The sequence below is a fragment of the Tiliqua scincoides genome, chromosome 1 (genome assembly GCF_035046505.1).
Source record: "Tiliqua scincoides isolate rTilSci1 chromosome 1, rTilSci1.hap2, whole genome shotgun sequence".
Classification (NCBI taxonomy): domain Eukaryota; kingdom Metazoa; phylum Chordata; class Lepidosauria; order Squamata; family Scincidae; genus Tiliqua; species Tiliqua scincoides.
Window position 1 is genome coordinate 268590693 of NC_089821.1, and position 22519 is coordinate 268613211.

The 22519-nt window shown below is 44.4% G+C and overlaps 1 protein-coding gene across 1 annotated transcript in view; it reads right to left on the reverse strand.

The window, feature by feature from the left end:
- LOC136636690 (follicle-stimulating hormone receptor-like) overlaps positions 1-22519 on the reverse strand; it is a 101532-nt gene that overhangs the window by 64032 nt on the left and 14981 nt on the right. The window contains exon 2 of the mRNA XM_066611896.1: positions 1882-1953. Within this exon, the coding sequence (XP_066467993.1) occupies positions 1882-1953 (72 nt within the window). The remainder of the gene's footprint in view (positions 1-1881; positions 1954-22519) is intronic.

Sequence of the window (22519 nt, forward strand, 5' to 3'; positions counted from 1 at the left end):
AGAGACACTGCACATGGGTCCTTGAGAGCCGATTAGAAGTCACTCTTCCTTCTCACAGACATGACACTTTTAATTCACTAAACCTCTGCAGTGAATATCCCCATTGTGGGAATTTTAAGTATCTCAGCTCTGCGCAGACACAGTGTGCTGTATGTGTATTGAAGTATCTAATTTGTATACTCTAGGCAAAATGCATTTTACCACATGGAGGCATCACATTATTAATAGCTGTTCTCCTTAAATAGTCTACCATTGACTTTAATCTCTTTTTGTGCGTGTGCATGCCTGAGCTTATGGGGCGGAGGGACGACGTTTCTCTCACAAGGGGTCCCCTTTTTATATGCAAATCTATCACTTGATTATATAGTTTGTAGCCCTACATTATCATGAATATTTCCAATGAATGTTTTATGGCCGCTATTTTGTATTTGCGAGCTATTTCACATTTCATTGCTACTTCTCATCTGCAGACGCCGTTGATTGGTTTCATCTACATATTCATCACCCCCTATTTTCAGAGCTGCCACATTAGAAACTGTTTCCCCACAGGGTTGCCACAGTCCATCACTGTATTTTCAAATGAAAATCACCTCCGCCGTTCATATTTTCTTTTTTGCTGTCTCTTTGGTTATTAATATTTGTCAGTTTGTCACAGGCTCTCCCTGTCAACACAGACTCGTTCACACTTGAGACAAAGTGGACATATGGTTCCTGAGTAAACAGTTTACAGGTGTGCAACTTCACAGTCATACCAGCTGGGGCGGGAGGGGGGGCATTTGCAGCAAAGGAATGAGCTGACATCAGAATAGGGGATGGGCCTTTTCTTGTGGGGATCAACCAAGTACCATAAGTCAAATGCAAAGGATGACAGTCTGATACTCCATCCAGCCCACCCTTGAAGCAGCTTTGGATTATCTTCTGCTGAGCTGAAGAGCAGACAGCATAAGAGTGCTGGCATGTAGGCCACTCTCTATGACAAATCCAGGTTGCTGAGTCCTCTGCTCCTGGCCAAACGTGCTCTGCTGCATGTTGTGCAGTTGTGGTACCCTTGCTGCCGGTTGGCGACCTACAACCATTTACTGGGTAAAGGCAAGGAGAGAAATAACTGAAGGACTTCCATTGAGGGCCTACAGGCTTTCATGTTGGAAAAACTGGATCCTCCTATAAGATATATCCTTAGGGATATCCCTTTTATAGCTTTGGAGATATGCTGGGGATGCTTGCTTGGCCTATGCTTGCTTGGCCTTGCTTGGCCTTATCTGTTTGATAAGTCCTGGATATCAAGAATGCATAGGGAAGTACTTGCATGGGTAGTCTCATTCTGGCAATCTTCTACCCATACAGAAGATACGAACCTGTCTAAAATCTAAGGTCTGCTTTACACTGTTTTTATGCCCAGTGTTCCTAATGACAGGGAGGCTCTCTCTCCAAGCACAGTGTTGTTGCTGATGTACGAGCACATTAGTGACAGCATGTTAGGAGCGGACCAGGGCATGCGGGTACACTTTCAACCCCCTCCCCACTTTCTTCTACATGCAAAGATAATATTTATTTATTTATTTATTTATTTATTTATTTATTTATACCCAACTTTATCTCTCTTGCAAGCATTCAAAGCGGTTCTTCGCCTGCAGAGCCATTCGGAGTAGGGTCAGCGAAGTGGAGGACACGCCTCCACTTTGCTCGCACTGCTCCAATGGCTCTGCTGCTGAGGGGGGAGGGGCCATTCTACACTAGCATTCAGGTGCCTAAAACACTTTTTCTGTCTGTCTGTCTTTCAGTTTTTTTTTTCATAGATCTTTAACTGTGTATCGAGCACATTCCCCTAGAACTCATGAGCTGATCTCTTTGTTAAAGCCTATCGCATATGGAGAAACTTACATTTTTTCAACTTCGGCAAATCCTGAGAAAGCTCCTTTAGGAATGACTCTTATTTTGGTGAGGAAAAATATCCTGAAAACACAGTAAGATGCATATACTTTACTTAATACATAAATGACACAATGAATAATTAGTATGGTTCATTTTTTGACCAAAAAGGACTGACATTTCACAGTGTGCTAAGAAAATGATGCTCTAGTCTGCCCAAAATAAAATCAACATATTTTGATAACAAATCTGGTTCTTTCACGTAAAGTTACTTCAGTTTGAGGCCTTATTCTGAACCTTTTGGTTGAGATACTGAAAAATGTGAATATTTTTTGGCAACATTGAAATAGTTAGGTGAATGGCAGGCTGTAGGACTTTCAAGGTAGAGTTACAACTGTGGCAGAGGTCCAGTGTGGAGGAACAAAGCAAATAAAAGCTTATCACTTGTTTATTATTATTACTTATGCAGGCTGATCAATGTACCATAACGCAGGAGTTTTCAAACTGGGGCGCTGTGTTGTTACAGAGCCTAGGGGCCCTGGTCTCTGCCCCCTTAAGTGGCAGGGGCAGGGAGGAGGCAGCGATGCGATCCCCAGGATGGCATCACTCAGGGGGCTGCAGGGGCTTGGCTGTACTTACCAGAACCTCCTGCAGCCTCCTGGGGGTGCGGGGAGCCCAGCAAGGCCATCTGCAGGGCTCCCCAAAGCTTCAAAAGCGAAAGTGGAACAATTGCGCCCCGCCTCCAAAAAACTGAAAGTGGAGCGCAATCACTCCACTTTCACTTGTTAAGCTTCAGGGAGCTCTGCAGAAGGTCACACAGGGCTCTCCAGACCCCCAGGAGGCTGCAGGAGGCTCTGGTAAGTACAGCCAAGCCCCTACAGCCCCCTGAGCAACGTGATCCTGGGGATTACGTCACTGTCTTCCCCCTGCTGCTGCTGCCACCCCCCCACCCCTGCAAGAACTTAGGGCGGTTCAAACTCTCCGAGAGAGTTTGAAAACTGCTGCCATGATGCTTTACAGAATAATCTAATTTATTTACATTCAGGATTTTTATCCTGCTTTTCCAAAAAGCCAAGATGGCTAATAATCAAGGCAGACATCCTAAGTGTAAAGGCAGTTTTTCTCCCAGCACATAATCAATGATATCATATGATGTTATGATGGTCTCCAGGACAGATAGCATCGAAAAGTTTTAGCAACATAAATGGAGGTCAGGACTCTCAATGGCTATAGCCACTTGAAGTAAGGATACTCAGAGACAATGTACTTTAGATCATCAGATGCCAGGACTTGTGCTCTGCTTGTGCAACTGGTTGGCTTTTGCTGTGAACAGAATGGTGGGTTCGACTGAATTTTGGTCTGATCCAACAAGGCAATTGGTTTATGCAGATTTCGTGCCCAGCCAGTTTTCAGAAATTACAACAGGCGCTGTTGATTTTAAGATGCAATTTTAGTGTTCAGTATCATATTTCAAGGCACAAATGTTGAAACCTGAAATGTCCTGAGAAAGGAAAACTTGCACTGGAGATGCTTTAGAGCACAATTCCAATTTACAACATTCCAATGATTCTATCATACTGATGAGCCTTACTCATGCTCCAAGGAAGTTTTTTTGCAGTACTAATTATACTACCTCCCACCATTTTCTCTGCATGCACAGAGGAGTATCTTCTTAGCAATTGGCAAGGGATACATTACATTTTTTACCTTACCTTCCTCCAAGGAGATATACATAGATCTCTCCATCTTTTATTCACACAATACACACAAAGCAAGTGAGGATGAGAGAGAGAGAGTCAGTGGCTCAAAGGTACCCAGTGAACTTTATAACTAGGGTCCAGATCAAATGGGCAGAAACCCATTTAGCAATGGGCATGGAATAAGCACATGTTAAGAAGCAATACTCATGTGGGTGTCTTTTATGCTGTGGGCTTTGTGCCATCACCTTGCATAACCCTTTGCCACCTCCTGCTTTCTCCTTGCAATCCCCTCCTACCAGCCATTTTTTCCTCATGATGTGGCAAACACGCCTGAATCTCCAGCCTACGGAAAAGATAGAGGGGGAGGTGGCTTCTGGGAGTAAGTGGTGGTCAGAGAAGGCTTAAAAACCTCCTACTGCCCACCCTTTACACTCTCTCATAACACCAGAACCAGGGGACATCCACTAAAATTGAGTGTTGGGAGAGTTAGAACAGACAAAAGAAAATATTTCTTTACTCAGCATGTGGTTGGTCTGTGGAAGTCCTTGCCACAGGATGTGGTGACGGCATCTGGCCTAGATGCCTTTAAAAGGGGATTGGACAAGTTTCTGGAGGAAAAATCCATTACGGGTTATAAGCCATGATGTGCATGTGCAACCTCCTGATTTTGGAAATGGGCTATGTCAGAATGCCAGATGCAAGGGAGGGCACCAGGATGCAGGGCTCTTGTTATCTGTTGTGCTCCCTGGGGCATTTGGTGGGCCGCTATGAGATACAGGAAGCTGGACTAGATGGGCCTATGGCCTGATCCAGTGGGGCTGTTCTTTTGTTCTTATGTACCCTTCCTCTGTTGCGTATTGGACCTCCTCTCTCCCCAACCCACTTTGCAGCTGTATAATGGAAAGCCTGCATTACAAGCCTGCATTACAATCTCTGCGCATGAACTGGAGATTGTCCATGACTTTGTGTACCTTGGCTCAACAATCTCCGACACTCTTTCTCTCGATACCGAGCTAAAAAAGTGCATCGGTAAAGCAGCTACCACATTTTCCAGACTCATAAAGAGAGTCTGGTCCAACAAGAAGCTGACGGAACATACCAAGATCCAGGTCTACAGAGCTTGTGTCCTGAGTACACTTCTGTACTGCAGCGAGTCATGGACTCTTCGCTCACAACAGGAGAAGAAACTGAACGCTTTCCACATGCGCTGCTCCGGCGCATCCTCAGCATCACCTGGCAGGACAAAGTTCAAACAACAGTCCTGGAACGAACTGGAATCCCTAGCATGTATGCACTGCTGAAACAGAGACGCCTGCGTTGGCTCGGTCATGTTGTGAAAATGGATGATGACCGGATCCCAACAGATCTCCTCTATGGAGAACTCGTACAAGGAAAGCGCCCTATAGGTAGACCACAGCTGCGATACAAGGACATCTGCAAGAGGGATCTGAAGGCCTTAGGAGTGGACCTCAACAGGTGGGAAACCCTGGCCTCTGAGCGGCCCGCTTGGAGGCAGGCTGTGCAGCATGGCCTTTCCCAGTTTGAAGAGACACTTGGCCAACAGTCTGAGGCTAAGAGGCAAAGAAGGAAGGCCCATAGCCAGGGAGACAGACCAGGGACAGACTGCATTTGGTCCCACTGTGGAAGGGATTGTCACTCCCGAATTGGCCTTTTCAGCCACACTAGACGCTGTTCCAGAACCACCATTCAGAGCGCGATACCATAGTCTTTCGAGACTGAAGGTTGCCAACAATGTCAATGTCAAACAATGTCAATGGAAAGCCAGTTTCCCAGACTGGGCTCTGCTTGAGGACATCAGAATGTCAGCATGGAGACTTACGTTCTGAGTAATCCTTCCATTGTCTTCTTGTGCCGCTTGGATCTACAGAGAAACCCAGGCAGCACTTTCTGGGTAACTTCTCAAGCTATCTATGGGAATTTATAGCAACAGTAGCAGACATATAATTTATCTTTTATTTATTATTTTTTTCACTTTTGATGGAAAGCGCATAGCTCAAAATACAGGAGGTTTCATCAACTGTCATAAATATTTATCTCTGCGTCTGCAGCTTTGTGGACTTGCTACCGAGGCAGCCTTTCTGTTGTTGTTCTGGAAACTCTAATCTGACATTACATGAGGAATGAATCTCGATTAGAAAGGTTTTCATTGACCAAATCAACTTAAGGATTTAAGGACCAAAAATACATCAGTCCTAACAAATGCTAATGCTCATTTCTGCCTTCCATCTCTCTGCCATTAATAATCTTCAGCTCTTTTAAAATAGCACTTCTGTACGGTCACCTCTATGGGTTTTGTAGTCAAGATTTGTTTATAGATTCCAGTTCTCCCTACTAGCTTAACCTGGATTAGGTGATTTGTAGAGGTTTTTCCTCAAAAACAGAGTCAATTAATTCAAGCAAACCTTGAAGTTTTGGTAGGACAGAAAATGAAAGACAAAATACCCAGGGAGCATAAGTTTTTTAAAAAGCGAATTAATTAGGAAAGTGCTTAATTTTCTCCATGCTGATATTGGCAGCAGTTTAAACTGAACTGGGGAGCCCAATCGAGGTACAAGGGGACAGAGGTGGAGGTGAAAGCCATGTATTTTGCATGACTTTAAAACTTAAAAAACAAAAAAAAACAACAACCAGGCCTCAGCTCTTTAAGACTTGTAGAGCACAAGCATATGCATGTCTACTCAGAAGAAAATCCTATTATAATCAATGAAGCTTACTCCAAGGTAAGTATGGATAGGATTGCAGCCACAGACATCACGTAGCACTGTAATTGCCATATGTGAATATCTATTGTCCTGCACGTCTTCCTGACCCACGCTTCTCCAGAATTTCTGTAGTGTAGCATATAACTAAAGATGGTTCATTATTTTAAATAAAATAGAATTTAAATACTGTATTGTAAAAACTGGGAAGGCAGTGCTTTCAAATATGAAGGCTTTCAATTTTGATTAAGACATAAAATAGTGCTTCCAGAGTCAGAAGATGCTGGTGGTAGTCCTGTTTATCCCCTCCACATACAACAAATGTATGAGAGGGGAAATGAGAGTGCATCAATTAGCCATGACCCCACACATAGCCACCCTGGGTGCCTGTATGTTCATTCTGCCTGCACATGGCAGCATTGAATGTGAAAATGATTCCTCCCCATGCTTTGGAACTCTGCCAGATCACATGGAAGAATCCTCCCTGTATTTAGCTTCAGCTTGCATAGGGAAGCACTGAGTGAATGAATGTGGCCAGTTGGTGCATTGACTTATTGTGTGGCTAGTTCAGGGGTTGTCAAACATAAGGCCTGGGGGCTGGGTATGGCCCGCGGAAGCTTTTTAGTCAAGTCAAGTCAACCTTTATTAGGCATAAACATTTGGTAGGTGAAGACTCTGTAGGAAGCTTTTTATCTGGCTTTCAGGCTCTCAACTGCTGAGCAGTGCTGAGGTGTTACTGCTGAAAGGGCAGCCCACATGAAAATTGTGTTCTCCCGCATCTTGAAATATGATCAAAATTTGCATATTTTCTCTTCTGTCTTTTGCAGCTAATGAGTTCCTAAGTGAGAAAAAGTGCTTATTTTTGGTTATGACCTATTTAATGACATCACTTCATGCCTAATGACATCACCTCTGGCCCTCAGCAGGCATAATGAATGCTATTCGGCCCTCAGTATAAGATGAGTTTGACACCCCTGGGCTAGTTGGTGTAAGCCTGCTTTCCCCCTTACATATTGGCTGTAGATGGCCAGCCATCTATACCTGAAGAGGTTTATTCATTCCTGTGCAGAAATTTATGCATGGTTGAGGAAGCAGTCCAATTTGCACTTGCTAGGCACCCCGTCTGCTATGAAATCTTGGTGTTGTTTGCACAGGTACCTACGAGTGGTACCTATATGCTGAAACAAATGTAGCTTCCCTCTGCGTTATCCATACCCAACATCTTCCCAAGATACAGATTATGTGTAGGGAAGTCTATGAGTACAAGCAACATTCTCAGTGCATGGCGCTTAGAGGCGGGAGCAGAGGCAGGAAGTAAAACCTTGATTTTCCTTTCAGTCATTTATTTCTACAAACCAATGAATGACTGACTAGCTAGGGTTGACATATTCCTGTTCATCAAATCCAGGCAGTTTAATTTGCATGTTATGCAAATCATTTTCTAATTATGCAAATTGAGTGGCAGATTCCATTCTAGATTACCCCTATCCAATACTACTTTGCAGCAAGTCAATAATCCATTAGGCTTTTCTTTACACAATGTTGCATGTAACAAGTATGTATTTACTTATTTATTATAACACTTCTCGTCTTTGCCATAGAATGGCCTCAAGGCCATTTACAATAATAATGTGAAGCTGAATCCTCAAAGACTAAATCAAAACTGAAGGAAGTGATTTGACAACCCAATTCTATGCATGTCTACTCAAAAGTCCCACTGAATTTAGTGTGACCTACTGCCAAGTTAGCTTACATAAGATGTGTAGTCCAGTAAAGCTGCAATATTATACAGTCCCACTGAACTTAATTGGGCTTACTTATGTGTAAGTATCCTTTGAAATCTGTTCTTTCTCTTTGCCTTACAGAATTTCTGCCTGGATTCCGTTAGTTGTCAACACAACAACTTTTATCTCTGACTTTGATATCTCTTCACTGTTTTTCAGATGGAAATCGGGACACATGCTTGCAGTATGCCTTTCCTGAAACCAAAGACCACTTTGCAAACCCTACTCCCTCCTCAGTTCATACTGGTGAAGGCCTTCCTGGCTGTTCATATACCCTGGTAATTGTTTGTCTTCCACTGATTTAAAACCAAAGTGCAGGTCATGGTACAGCTGGGGCTAGTTTAAAGGTCTAGCCAAAAATAATCCCCAATAGACCATCCCTCAGAATGCAGCAAAACTCATTCTACTTAAATTGCCCTCTCACACACCTTCCCAGGTAAAATCTAACACTCAGTTGTACGCAGAAACTTTGTGCTTCCCTGTGTTGCATGCAGATATAGCACACTTACAGCTTTTATTTTAAAAGCGAAAACCAAACTAAAATCACATTTTAAAGCATGAACTAAATCTTAAATTGGATTGAGCATAAGCTCTCAGCCCAAGATGTTCTGGCAGCTCAAGCAGCATGACAAATGTAGTAGCATGACAAATGTAGCCCCCTTACTTGGTGATCTACGAGCTCCTGCTCCTTTCACTCCCTGAACTGGAGAAGGAAGAGAGGGACAGAGCAGAAGAGGAGGAGGGGACACACGTCCTCTTCCACTCTGTCCCTCCCTTTTGTTTTCAGTCCAGAGATGGAAGGGGAGGATCAAAAGAGGAAAGTAGGAAGTGGACCCTCAAGCAACCACCTCAGTTGTCCTCATGGATGGGCTGGCCTGATGGCAACCCTATGAATAGGAATATACCCGGAACAAGAGAGGGTGCAGTTTAAGGTTGGTCATAACTCAATCTCAGATTAAAATCTACTGACAATTTTTAACATAGGGTATTGAAATAAATTAATCAGAGCAATTGACTGCTCTAATTGCATGGACTGGTAGGGAAGGAACTGCCTCAATTTTCTCTAAAACAGCTCTTGTATCCCTGAAGTAAGGGCTGGTTCTGCATGTGCCTGTTTGTCACCCTGGGAAGTCAATTTGGTGTCAGTTTGCCTCTGTGAAAGAGCCACCAGAGATCCAATCTCACAAAATGGGTGTGTTACAGGCATACCCCTCTTTGCATCCCTGAAACATTGGAGGGTATGCTGTTGCTACCCACCTGCTCCCTTGCCTGACCTGCAGGTCTTAGACCTGACTGATCTAGGCACTGGCCCAAAGGAGCTTAACTGAGCAGCTCCTTCTAGCAGCTGGTGTTTGCCGAGCTCAAGGTCTCCACAAAAGTGCATACTTCCAGGGAGTGATTCTGGAATCCCATCAATTGCGGTTTATCCAGCAGCACCTGCAACCAATCTCACAAATCCAAAATTCATGAATACCCCTCCCCCCCACACACTATGTCTTGTATCCCCTTGCCCCAAAGGTCCTGCTTCATAATCTGAGGCTTTTTGTGGCATTGGCAAGGCAGGATTGGACCATGGCTCATAACGACAACTTTGGTTTATGATTTTGCAAACTCGTCTATCTCAGCCCTTTGAAAGTTGCACACAGCTGATCAGAAAGCACACATCATCAAATTATTCCCTTTAGTGCCCCAAAATGCAAAGTCATGATGTTTAGCCTGATTGTATCACTGCTTCCAAACATTATAACTTATGTAAAGTACCACAGTAAAGTTAAAAGTTTTTAAAAATTAAAAGCCCAGCAAGACACGGTGACCATAATCCGAACTCACCAGAATCCATTCCAAAGCAATAACTATGAAAGGATTTTGAAGAACATTTATGCTTTCATTGTGAAAGTAATAGTGTGATGTTATCACTTCCTAAGCCTCTGCAGCAATGTGAATTTTGTCAGGAGCAGATATTTGCTGAGAAGTTTAATTTCCGAAAGGATGCTGGCATGCAATGTGATAGTTGCAGACCTGGCACCTGTGCTGCCCCAGGGCACAGGACCACAACATGCCACCCCCTGAAACACGCTGTCTCTCCAGGGTACTTACCCAGCTGTATGGAGCCTTGTGCAATGCTTCCGAGAAACCTGAAAGCCTTCTGAGGCCTCCGGAGCACTATTTAAGGGTTATAGAGTGCTTGGGGATGCGCTTTGTCTGCCTGCAGAATGGCACTACCCTCAGAGGGCCCACAGGCATGGCGCCTGGGGCTTTGGCCCCCTTGACCCCCCAGGACTGCCACTGCAATGTGAGTATGCGCATGTCCAGTGCCACCTTAGATGTGCTTCCTCAGTGCAGTGCTGTCAGGGGAGTGCTATCTGTTAGTTAAGATTTCGCCCCCAAAAGGAGAGATTCAGCCTGTGCCTTTAATGGGATCCATTAAAGCAGTGTTTCTCAAACTGTCGGTCAGGACCCACTAGGTGGGACCCAAGCCAATTTCAGGTGGGTCCCCATTCATTTCAATATTTTATTTTTAATATATCAGACTGCATTTGGGGAAATGCTATACACTTGTACTTTTAACAGACTACTATGTATATGCTTTTAACAATGAAAGTAAATGGAACTTAGTCCTGAGTAAGTGTGGGTAGGATTGCAGCCTAGAATTGTTAAAAATTTCCCTGCTCGATGATGTCACTTCCAGTCATGACATCACTTCTGGTGGGTTCTGAAAGATTCTTATTCTAAAAAGTGAGTCCCCGTACAAAATGTGTAAGAACCACTGCATTAAACCAGGGGCGCCCAAACCCCGGCCCGGGGGCCACTTGTGGCCCTCAAGGCCTCTCAATGCGGCCCTCAGGGAGCCCCAAGTCTCCAATGAGCCTCTGGCCCTCCAGAGATTTGTTGGAACCTACACTGGCCCGACACAACTGCTCTCAGCGTGAGGGTGACTGTTTGACCTCTCATGTGAGCTGTGGGATGAGGGCTCCCTCCACTGCTTGCTGTTTCATGTCTGTGATGCAGCAGAGGCAGCAAAGGAAAGGCCAGCCTTGCTTTGTGCAAGGCCTTTTATAGGCCTTGAGCTATTGCAAGACCTTCATTCAGTCTTATAAGTTCATCTTTAATACATTCATTTATGTAAACTTAGGTAAATTTATTCAAATTTTAAATGTAGATGAATTCTTCCCCCCCCCCGGCTCCCCGACACAGTGTCAGAGAGATGATGTGGCTCTCCAGCCAAAAACATTGGACACCCCTGCATTAAACCGTTGATTTGTAAAGTATACTTGACTGGTGTTTACTTATCAGTTTAAAAAGTCTGAAATATGTAAACATACGCTTCATTCATATACAAAATTAATTAGGACTGGGCTGTGCCTCTCACTGAAATCAGTGGGGCTTACTTCTAACTAGACATGCATTGTGTTGTCAGTGTGTATTTCTGTAAGCCACTTCAAATATCATGGTAAGAGAGGTGGGATAAATTTTTTAATAAGCAAACATAAAAAGGAAAGAAAGAACAGTGATACACTTCAGAAGATGTTGAGCTTTCCCTCACCTGGTTATTGGCGGTCAGCATAGGTAGGAAATATTGATTTATCCCCACTTCATTGGAGTCTCCCCCCCTCCAATTTTTCTTCACCTAAGTGACTGGTTGCTGTGAAAAGGTTGCGGTTGGGGAAACTTGCAGCAGTGTCAAAGTTCGCCACTCACTCCTGTCACTGTCCCGTTTCTTTTAATCGGTTTTTCTTCCAATTTTGGGGCATTGATGGCAGCACCAGCTGTCATGAATTTCCCCTCAGAATGCCCTATGAATGGTGCTATGTCATGAGGCATCATTCCAAAGGGACTTCTAGGAGAAAAATTGCACATTGGCAGTAGGCTGTGAAATGTCCAGCAATTCTTCAGTCCCACAACCCAAAACATGCCAAAATTGCCCCCACCCCTTTTCACTGTGAATAGGGTGGAGAAAATGGAGCTGAAATTTTATAGCAGTGTCAGCAGTAGGGACACTACTTGGGGTAGTGCAATGTGCCTCTGTGGCTGCAATCCAAACCACACTTTCCTGAGAGTAAGCCCCATTGAACAAAATAGGACTTGCTTCTGAGTAGACCTGGTTAGGATTGTGCCCTGTGTGCAGAACCTATGGGGATGTGTTGCACATGTGCTCTCTCTCTGGAAGGGCCCTTGAAATATAAGGCCCTCTTTTCCCACACATTCCACCTATCACAATAATGGGCAATTCTGAGAGTTAATTAATTTAAAAAGAGATGGAAACAAAAGAAGAAACTTGTACACACACCTCAGTTAAAATCTGGGACAGCGCAAAGTATCTAACAATCATGCCCTTCAGTATTAGAAGTGAGTCATCAAAACACTCAACACTGCTCTCAGTCTCAACACTGATACCTCCAGTTGTTTTTTTTTTTAAGTCATGTCAGGACAAAGAATGCACTGTCTTTATCATCTTTCACCGCACAGCACCACTTCACTCAAGTTATTCTGTGTTCAAGGCCACAGGCTGTTAAAAACTAGAAAGAAATTCTCAGTAACAGATCTGAATTTAACTCATGCGTTTCAGAATTTGCTTTCAATTTCCCACCAAGAATTGTAATTGCAAAACTTAAGGCTCATCTGCATGGATATTCTGAAAAATTTTCAAAGCACCTGAAAGAATTTTCAGAGCCACCACTTGTTATGAGAAAAGATCTAGTGTTTATGATGAAGTCATCTTGATCTCACCCAGTGTCCTCAGGAGCTTCTAGCACAGAGAAAAAAACAAGGTGTAAACTTCTGAAGCTCCTGTATACCAAGTCAGACCATTTGCTCATCTTGCTGTTATCTATGTTAATGGGCAGTGTCTCATCAGGCTTGCATACAGGAGCATTTTCTAACCCTACCTTTTGAAACTGCTCATTTAAAAAGATTGGTCAATGAGGGTCTTCTATGCATCCCTCCACCTTTAGAAGTTTGGTTGGCAGTGACTCATCAGCCTTTTTTCCAGCAATGGCCCCCAGGATGTGAAATTCTCGACTGCCTAATCCTATGTAACCTCAGCACTGGCACTGAGCTCCAGTGCCAACGCTGGGTGGTCCTGTAAGGCACATTTGTGGCACCTGGAGAGAAGAGGCTGCTGGTGCTAAGCCTCAGCGCCATGGGAGGGTCAACTGGCAGTATCTTAGGGATAAGGGGGAGGTGGAGTGGGGAGAGCAGGGCAGGGAAGAACTGGCCCAAGAGGGGGTGGGACCAGCAGAGCTCAGCTCCGCCATATCCTATCCTCCATGTCAGGCTGCAAAACCCAACACGGAGGCTCTCAGGTCTGCGCCGGTAAAATAGCCAGCACAGACTTAGAAGCTCCATTGTGGGACCTTGTGCTTTCCCCAGGGAAAGGCTCCTAAGGAGATCTCTGGTGGCCTTGGTGGTTCCACTGGATGCAGCAGTTGCCATTTTGGCGCCGCTGCACCCAGCAGAGCCACTGGGTTAGGTCTGGGCTGCCCACTGGGTTCCTGGTCTACCTATTTTGCAGTGCTAGTTGAAGATCGATTTCAGTAGCTCTTTAGCAGTTTCTTGTTGTTTAGTTGATTGATTCTTTTCTTATTGCCACTAGAATTGTTATGTTTTAATTTAATTTGACCTTATGTATTGATACATTTTGTTGTTTTATCCATTTTGCAAAACATCTTCAGTTTTCCATTGATGGAAAGTTCAGCTAAAAACCTGCTAAATTTTCGCTCTCACATAACACCAGAACCAGGGGACATCCACTAAAATTGAGTGTTGGGAGGGTTAGGACAGACAAAAGAAAATATTTCTTTACTCAGCATGTGGTTGGTCTGTGGAACTCCTTGCCGCAGGATGTGGTGACGGCATCTGGCCTGGATGCCTTTAAAAGGGGATTGGACAAGTTTCTGGAGGAAAAATCCATTATGGGTTACAAGCCATGATGTGTATCTGCAACCTCCTGATTTTAGAAATGGGCTATGTCAGATACAAGGGAGGACACCAGGATGCAGGGCTCTTGTTATCTGGTGTGCTCCCTGGGGCATTTGGTGGGCCGCTGTGAGATACAGGAAGCTGGACTAGATGGGTCTATGGGCTGATTCAGGTGGGCTGTTCTTAAATAACTATCTGGAGATGTGATATTCTGCAGAAAGAACATGTGCAATATCTCTATCACATATCTGTGACACAGGCTCTTTTGTTTTACTGTTTTGTGGGTTTTGGTTCCTTGCCTGTTTTGTGTGCACGAGCTCACATCACACACAAGAAAACAACCACAAACATCTAGCACCGTGTTAACAGAACCACTTTTTTAGTTTATTAACATTTGTTAATTGAGTAATGTAACCAATTACAGGTAATTGATTAAAAACTTACATCCCTAAAATACACACATATTTGTATGTCACGTTGTTCTTGAGCACATGCACTCCATGAGTGGGAAGGCGTTAGATAGATGGGTCCAATTTTATTATAGATCCTGGTCCTTCACAAGAGGCTAATTTGGTGGTAAGAGCACATCTCGTAAATTTGTTCTCCCAGATTTGTTTGGGAAATAGGAGGGCTCCTGAGACTATAGTAGTTGGTCATCTCTGTTTTAAACAGATACCACTATAAACAAAAACAGAGATTTACTTTGGCTGGTGCATTAACCCTGATACACAATGCAAGCACCTTTTTTTAAAATAAAAAAGGTCGCAATAAAGCTTTCTTTTTGGCCATCTGTTTTAGAAATTCAGAGCATCTGAGGACAGGATATTTTCTTTAACAATTGACCTTGGTATCTGAGTCTTCAACGTCTTTCAGATTCATTTGCCACCCTTGCGCGTTCTCAGTGCTGTGTAATAAGATCACTGGAATGACTACCTTTCTCACTGAGAAAAGGAGGTTCTCAAACCATTCCATAGTTTCATTCATCTCCATGGGTGTTCCTATGTTTGATTTATTTTCCAGTAACTTGTGCTGTCACCGTCCACACAAATGGGATTATGTAAGATACCTGCAAACCCAGTGGTTGTTCTCCTTTCCAGGTATTGAAGTCTTTAGAACTTTCTATTTTTCTCAGATTCAGGGCAAAAAAATAGTTTCAAGACTTGATCCTTTTTTGTTGACCCCAGAATGCGTTTGACACTCCTCTCTGCCTTATTTTGGACCTAGAATAATTGTGTAGCTAAACAGTCAGTAGATAAAAGAAAAGAAGAAAGGTGCTGTTAGCATTTCCCACCTCTTAGGATGAAGAGGTTCCAGACTAGCTCTCAGGGTTTTGTTTCATTTGGGGAAAAATACACTGGATTTGTATGTGCCTTATGTGCCTTGGCAAAGTATGTAATACCAGTACAAGAAGAACTTTGTGAATATGCTCTAACAGTTTCTATTTACCAGCAACAATCTCCATTTTCTGGCTGATGTCCCTGGAATATCACTGTTTTTATTTTTGCCTTTTGGGAATGCCCAGCTGAAATACTATTGCAGCACAATCCTATGCATGTCTACTTAGAAGTAAGTTTCATTGTGCTCAGCTGGGTTTACTCCCAGGAAAGTGTGTATAGGATTGCAGGCTTACTGCCCACACTCTTGCCTTACTGCCAGGTTCGGATGTTGTGAAAAGTGCCGTAAGGCACTCCAGCACTGGCGGTAAGGCTGCAGCATCCACACTGAGACCCAATGCCAGTTGCTGCTGGGCCTCAGGACTGAGAAGTTGTGTTGGGGGAGCTCTGGGTACTGAGTATCACCGCCTGTTGGCAGCAAGGCTTTTCAGAGTGGGGGAAAGGGGGGGAGGGCATATCTAAGGCATATCTAATATGCCCTCATATCTTAGAGGGCATATCTAAGGATATCACATCCAATATCTATTGGCCCCAGGAGGGGGGTGGCTGGGACAACGGTAGAGACTGCTGCTGCATTCTATAACCCCTCTGGAGCAGCAGAGACTGACACAGGTCTCCTCAGTTCTGCGCCTGCTCAGCAGTGGGCACAGATCTAAGTAGACCCATTGGGACCACCTGGGCTTGACATGAGATAAGGGAGCCACCGTTCCCTTCTCCTGAGGAGACTTCAGGCAGCTTCCCTGGCCTCACAGGATACAGCTACTCCCATTTCGGTGCTGCAGCTCCTCTGGGTGCTGAGGAAGCTTAGGATTGAGCCCTTTGTGTGATTTGCTAGCATTGACATTTTTCAGGGTTCACCTACTTCCCTTGATGTTCTCTGAGTAGATGGGAAGGTGTTGCCCATTTCCCTACCTGTATGTATTGTCTATATGTTGGCAAATGAATCTGCATTAACCACTAAGGCAGTGGTTCCCAAACTTTTTCAACTGGTGGCTCCCTTGACCTACTGGGCCATTGGTCACGACTCCCCATTAGAGCTACAATCCTATACATTGTATAGGGTGGCTGAGTTTTTGTGAGGTTTCTGCGGCTGCCCAGGGAGCCACAGCCCCCAGTTTGGAAACTACTGCTCTAAGACATTGTGCCTGTCACCACCTGCCATGTCACAAACCACAGTTACTGAGGTATATTTTGAACTGCTGCTAATGTATTGTTGCACTATTACGTTTTCCTTGTAGGTCTAACCGAAAGAACCACCACCCTCTCAGTAGACGGCAGCATAATTACTACAGCATACAGCCTGGCAGTGAAGAAGCATCCATAATATGTCATTGCTGCTGTGTGGGTGTGGGGGGGTGTTTGCAGAGTGATTCTAGGTGTAAGACTATTAGCAGAGCTGTAGCTCAGTGCCATGGCATCTGGTTTGCATGCATAAGGTTCAGCCCTTGGCTTCTCTAGGTAGGGTTGAGAAAAACCCCTGTCTGAAATCCTGGAGAACGAGGCTAGGTTGGCCCATTTGACTGAAGCAACCAATTGGTTAATAGATGGCTCTAGCTGGTTCAGCTTGGCCAAGGTCTGATGCTGCCATTACGTGTTTTGAATGGAGGCCGTTAGGGAGGCAGTAAAGCCGGAGCAAAACATGGCACAGCAGAGTGTCCTCCTCTGATATCATTTTGGATTTGCAGGAGCTGCCACTTATTTAATTCATGTATTCCTCACAGCACACAAGTTGTTCTTTCGTGCATGGCACATGCTTGGGAAATCATGGACTGCATTGTATACAGTTCATGAAAGTCCTTATCACTGTTGTGGCTGACGTACAGATAAGCAGACAAGGAAAGGGGAACAACAGCCTTCATTTTCCCTCAATGTATCTTCCTTATCTCTTTGTTTCTTGCTGGGTTTCTCTCTCTCTTAATTTCAAGAACACAGCATTGAACCTTTGACAGACAATTCAATTTCTCCAACTCCAAAGTATTCTCTGTTTGCCATTCATTTTGCAATATATTTCCTAATATTCCATGGCAAGATCATGTCTTTACAGACAGAAAGGCAGCTCAGTCTGTCTGGATACAAAATATGCAACGTTGGCAGTATTCTGGGGAAAATGTCAGTTCAAGAAACAAAATATTGACAATGCAGAATATAAATGTATTTTCTTTTTGGCCAGGAAGATTTGTTTTTTCCCTACACTGCGTGAACTTCCCCTATAATGATCACTGTATAGGGAGTATTTAGGACTGCAGAGCAGCTGCTTATCTCTACTGCTTGCCTTGAAGGCAAGAGTTGGGAAACATTATAAAGAGCAGAGTGCACTAAATGTTGGAAACCTTTGCCATCTCCCCCTTTCTCACCAAGCCAAATCTCAAAAGATTCTCAACTGTTTAGAAAGCTGGACTATACTTGGATTTGGCTGCACTGAAAACACATGCATGAAGAAACAGGGGTTGCAATCCTGCACATAGTGAGGTTGCATAGCTTCCAAGAATGTGTTTACAAACAATTAGAGTTGAAAGTTTCAGAAGTTCCAATGGAACTTCTAGTCCAGAGATTCTCAATCAACTATTCTAAGCAGGAGGCCACAGTGAAAACAGGAGATGGAAGTACTGAAGATCTTTCGGGAATAGCTAACAATGACAAACAGTGAATTAAAACTCAAGTGCTTCTGAACTCTAGTGTCATTGTGCCCTGAGTAGAAGTGACAAAGTCTCAAATCTTTTTCAGACAATAAATCTGTATAGAAGAATGTGCAAGGGGAGGTAGGGTGTGTGCACCAACCCCCATGCATGCATTATAAGGACTGAAAAAGCCCTTGCATGTACTATGATGGCATGCGCATATCATTGGCTCTGGGAGCTGAGGGGTCTTGAATACAGAGTCATTCACCTTGTTCCTTAAACCGGTCAGCAAGATGCAATACTAATACCAGGATTTTCTTTCCAATAGTTTACAGCACTCTGGAAAACAACTGTATATGCTGGGGCTCTTTCATATCTTGTTGTTGTTGGCAACCTTCAGTCTCAAAAGACTATGGTATCGTGCTCTGAATGGTGGTTCTGGAACAGCGTCTAGTGTGGCTGAAAAGGCCAATTCGGGAGTGACAATCCCTTCCACACCGGGAGCAAGTGCAGTCTGTCCCTGGTCTGTCTCCCTGGCTATGGGCCTTCCTTCTTTGCCTCTTAGCCTCAGACTGTTGGCCAAGTGTCTCTTCAAACTGAGAAAGGCCATGCTGCACAGCCTGCCTCCAAGCGGGCCACAGAGGCCAGGGTTTCCCACCTGTTGAGGTCCACTCCTAAGGCCTTCAAATCCCTCTTGCAGATGTCCTTGTATCGCAGCTGTGGTCTACCTGTAGGGCGCTTTCCTTGCATGAGTTCTCCATAGAGGAGATCATTTGGGATCCAGCCATCATGCATCTTATGCATCTTATAATGAATGCATAGAGCAGCTATTTTCAACCAGAGTGCCATGGCACATTGGTGTGCCATGGGAGTTTGAGGATGAGGTCATTAGGGGTGGGTCATTTGTTAGGATGGCTATTGGGGAATGTGAACCCCACCCACTAGCAGAGGGGTGTGCTTTGTCAATAGTCAAAAAACTGATAGTGTGCCTTGACAATTTTAGCACCTTGTCGATGTGCCATGAGATGAAAAAGTTGAAAATTACTGACATAGAGGCTCGGCATGTATGACCTTACTACTACCTCATTCTCCATGCATTCATATAGTGTCTGAGCAATTCTCCTGTCCCTGAGTTACAGGGAAGAAGTAGGAGGGAGTCTCTTAATGAAATCTTCATGTCCCATCCCTGACTTTTTCCAATTTTAATCAAGTTCCCAACCCCGATACACTTTTAAAAACAGTAATGCATTCTTTCTGCATTCTGCCTGTAGAAAGAGGAGAATGTTGGTGGAATGTCCCTTCTGCCAGCAAGAGAATGTCCCTTCCACCGCTGGTGGAATGTCCCTTCCGCCGCTACCATTTGGCCATTTACAAGTGCAGAATCTCTGTTCTACTGTCACAAACCTTAGTTAGGCTTGGGCCATCAGTGGTTTATTAACAAGGTTTTCTGGAGCTCATGGTAGGGCTCTAAAAAAAAACATGCCTGCTACAAGGTTCTTTCAAGTCAAGAGAAGCAGAGAAAGGGGAAATCTGAAAGGTGGGTTCTGCTTATGGGACAGTGAACAATTAAATCACAGTGAAAGAGTACAATTCAGAACAGTTACTGAGATATTAAAATACAGAGCCAAACATTTCACAGCTGAAAAGAGGGACATGCTTTTCACACCCCTAACTTCTTTACCAAGATCAGTGCTGCAGCCCCTCTACTCCCCAGTCACACACTGCTGAAGGCTCTAGTCTTATTCTGTTGTTTGCAGCATTCATTTATCCTGCAATAGCTTATCCTCCACCGACGTATCATTCAAGTACCATTTGTTCTTTGGGTTAAATATATATTAGAAAAACATAACTATCAGACTATGCAATCACAGTTCAGAAATTCCTTAGCAGCTTCAGTGTGGGACATGATAGGCCCTGCATGGTGCGTGAGTGTCCATGCGCATGTATTTATACAAATGTGCCCTAGAGAAAAGATGCAACTACTCCCACTCAGTAATTAAATATTGAGAAAGTCTGGGAAGGGAGCTGAATGCTCAAGACACTTGGGACTTGCTAGTTAACTTTAGAAAATGTAGAACCTGCCTTTGTAGAAAAGATTGCAGTGTAGCCTGAGTGCAATTAATTTGCAGTTTTTGAACTGCAGGGCCATAGCCTTACTAGACAATTTGGTGCTTTCGGCTTGGTTTCTTTTTATATATTTTTGACACCAGCATGTGTTTTGTTGTTGGAATTACCTCAGCCAAACGCTAGGTACAATAAATATAACTGAGGAAGGTCATTTCATCTCCAACTATCTCAAAAGCAAAATGATAACTTTCCCAAAGGAAGAGAATAAGAGAGCAAGAACAGGTTTCTAAAGTGCTGTCTTTTGGAAAGGTGTTTGGTTTCTCAAGGCCTTGCTTAGCATTTTGCAGTGTTAGTAAGGCCATCTCCACATTGCAAACTTGACTTTATTTTACAGTCATCCACTCATTTTGGGAATTCTGGGGAATGGAAATTCTGTGGCAGGGGGTGGCCAGGCTTCTTTAACAGAATTCTCAGCATTCTCACCAAACTACAATTCCCAGAACTGCAGCCATGACAGTTAAATCTGAAGAGAAAACCATATAAGTTATCGTTTAGTTAGAGTCTTGAGATATTCTTAGGCCTGTTCTGTACATGTGAGCAGCCGCAGCAGCACCAGTACAAGGTGCTGGAACCTTTTAGGATCTCTCTGGCAAAACCCTTTACTTGGTCCCCCTTGATGCTTATATGTGTGTACTTGTGTAAATCCACATGTACTGCACATATCCCATCCCCTCGAATGAAAGGCTTTCGGTGCTCCTCTAGCAGCTTGCACATTGACATGAAGCATGGAGAGAATGCGGCCCCCTTCTTTCCTGATCCTGGAATGGAGAGTGGCGTGATACTCCTCTGTCAGTGTCTCAATGGTTCTGGTAGAGACATGCCTGACAGCCTCTTCACCTGCCCTCCATGAATGGACTTCCTACATCATTCTACTTGTGGATGGGAAGGGAAGGAGAAGGCAGCAAGGGCACAAGCTGCTCGGTTGAACAACTCACAGTGCCACATTCTGCTAGCTACATTGGGGGCTATGAAAATTGTGTCCCTGGAAGTGCCTGGGCCCACAACCAATGACTTCTCAGAAGGACCCCAGTCTCTGGCCCTGAGCACCATAATGGCAACTCCTAGGTGCAAACCGTTCCTATTACCAAGGACTAGTATAGCAAGGGAAGAGGAATTCAAGGCATGGGACCTGGTAACCTGGTAACCCTGGGGCCTGGTAACCCTGGTAACATGGGGCATGGGACCTATTGATTGACCTCCCCACATCCGCTATGTCATCCACATGGAGGAGGTGGAGCAATATGCCAGTAGCAGGCACTTCATTCTGAATGATGGAGGGGGAAGGGCAGCACAGTGGTGAGCAGAGACTGGACCACACATGCAGCCCTGGCCGGAGTCCAGGGCTGAATTTGGCGGGAGTGAGGTACCACCACCAACTTCTCTATCTTTTTTTTTTCCCCTGTGGCAGAGCATGTCAAATCCCCAAGCCTGGAGGTTTCCCTGTTTCTTATTTTTCCCCACCACCTCCTCTTCCTTGGCTACAGCAGTCCTGGTCTTTCTCCTCCTCCTCTTCCCTCTGATGGTGGCAAATCAGTACCACCCAGCGACTCCTCCGTCCCAGTCTCCTGCTCTGTCAGGTAGATAGTGGTAAGAGAGGGGAGGAGTGGCTGCATGGCTGGCTAAAGAGACCATGCTTGTTCTTCTGGTGTCTTGTAAGCAGCCCAAAGCAGGATAGGAAGAAACAGCTGTTTGAAGCTGGCATTTTTTTGATGCCATCAGGTAAATATGGAGGCAACCAGGACAAGGGAAGGGAGGGGAGGAACACTGGATAACATTCAGAAATGAACAATGAAGAATTCCTTGTGCATCCGAAATAAGGCCAGATAACACAAGAGCTCCAAAAAGAAACTCATATGCGAAGCATTTCAGAAGCATCTCTCTGACTTTGTTCAAGGTTTTACTGTTCCGTTTAGCCTGACTCCCTTCCACTTCCCTCCAACTACATGCTGCCAAATAACAGCCTTGGTTTTAGGTAGAGATTCAGCTGCTTGATGTCCTCCCAGCTGAAGGAATGCAGTTGAGGGTTATCAGCAGAAAAAAGGAATGAAGCAAAGGGGTTTCAGGGCCCGAGCAAGAGTTTCTGTGGAGGTGTTCTGCACTCTGGAGACTTCACCTCTGTCTGCTTTAATATTTGGAGAATGCTGTTCTTACTGAGCCTAACTAATCTCCCTGTTGCTTGTCTGGCATTTGCACATATGAGCTGAAAGCACTTTTGCACCGCTATTGTCTGCAACGTGATAGTGCAACTTTCCTTGATAGAATTTTCCAAGCATTTTTTCCCTTTTTAACAGGACTCACACATGTGATCCCAAATCCATGAGAAGTCTCACATGCACCTTTATGGCTGCATCTCTGTATATACCAGGAAAGAGGCCTATGGAATAAAGT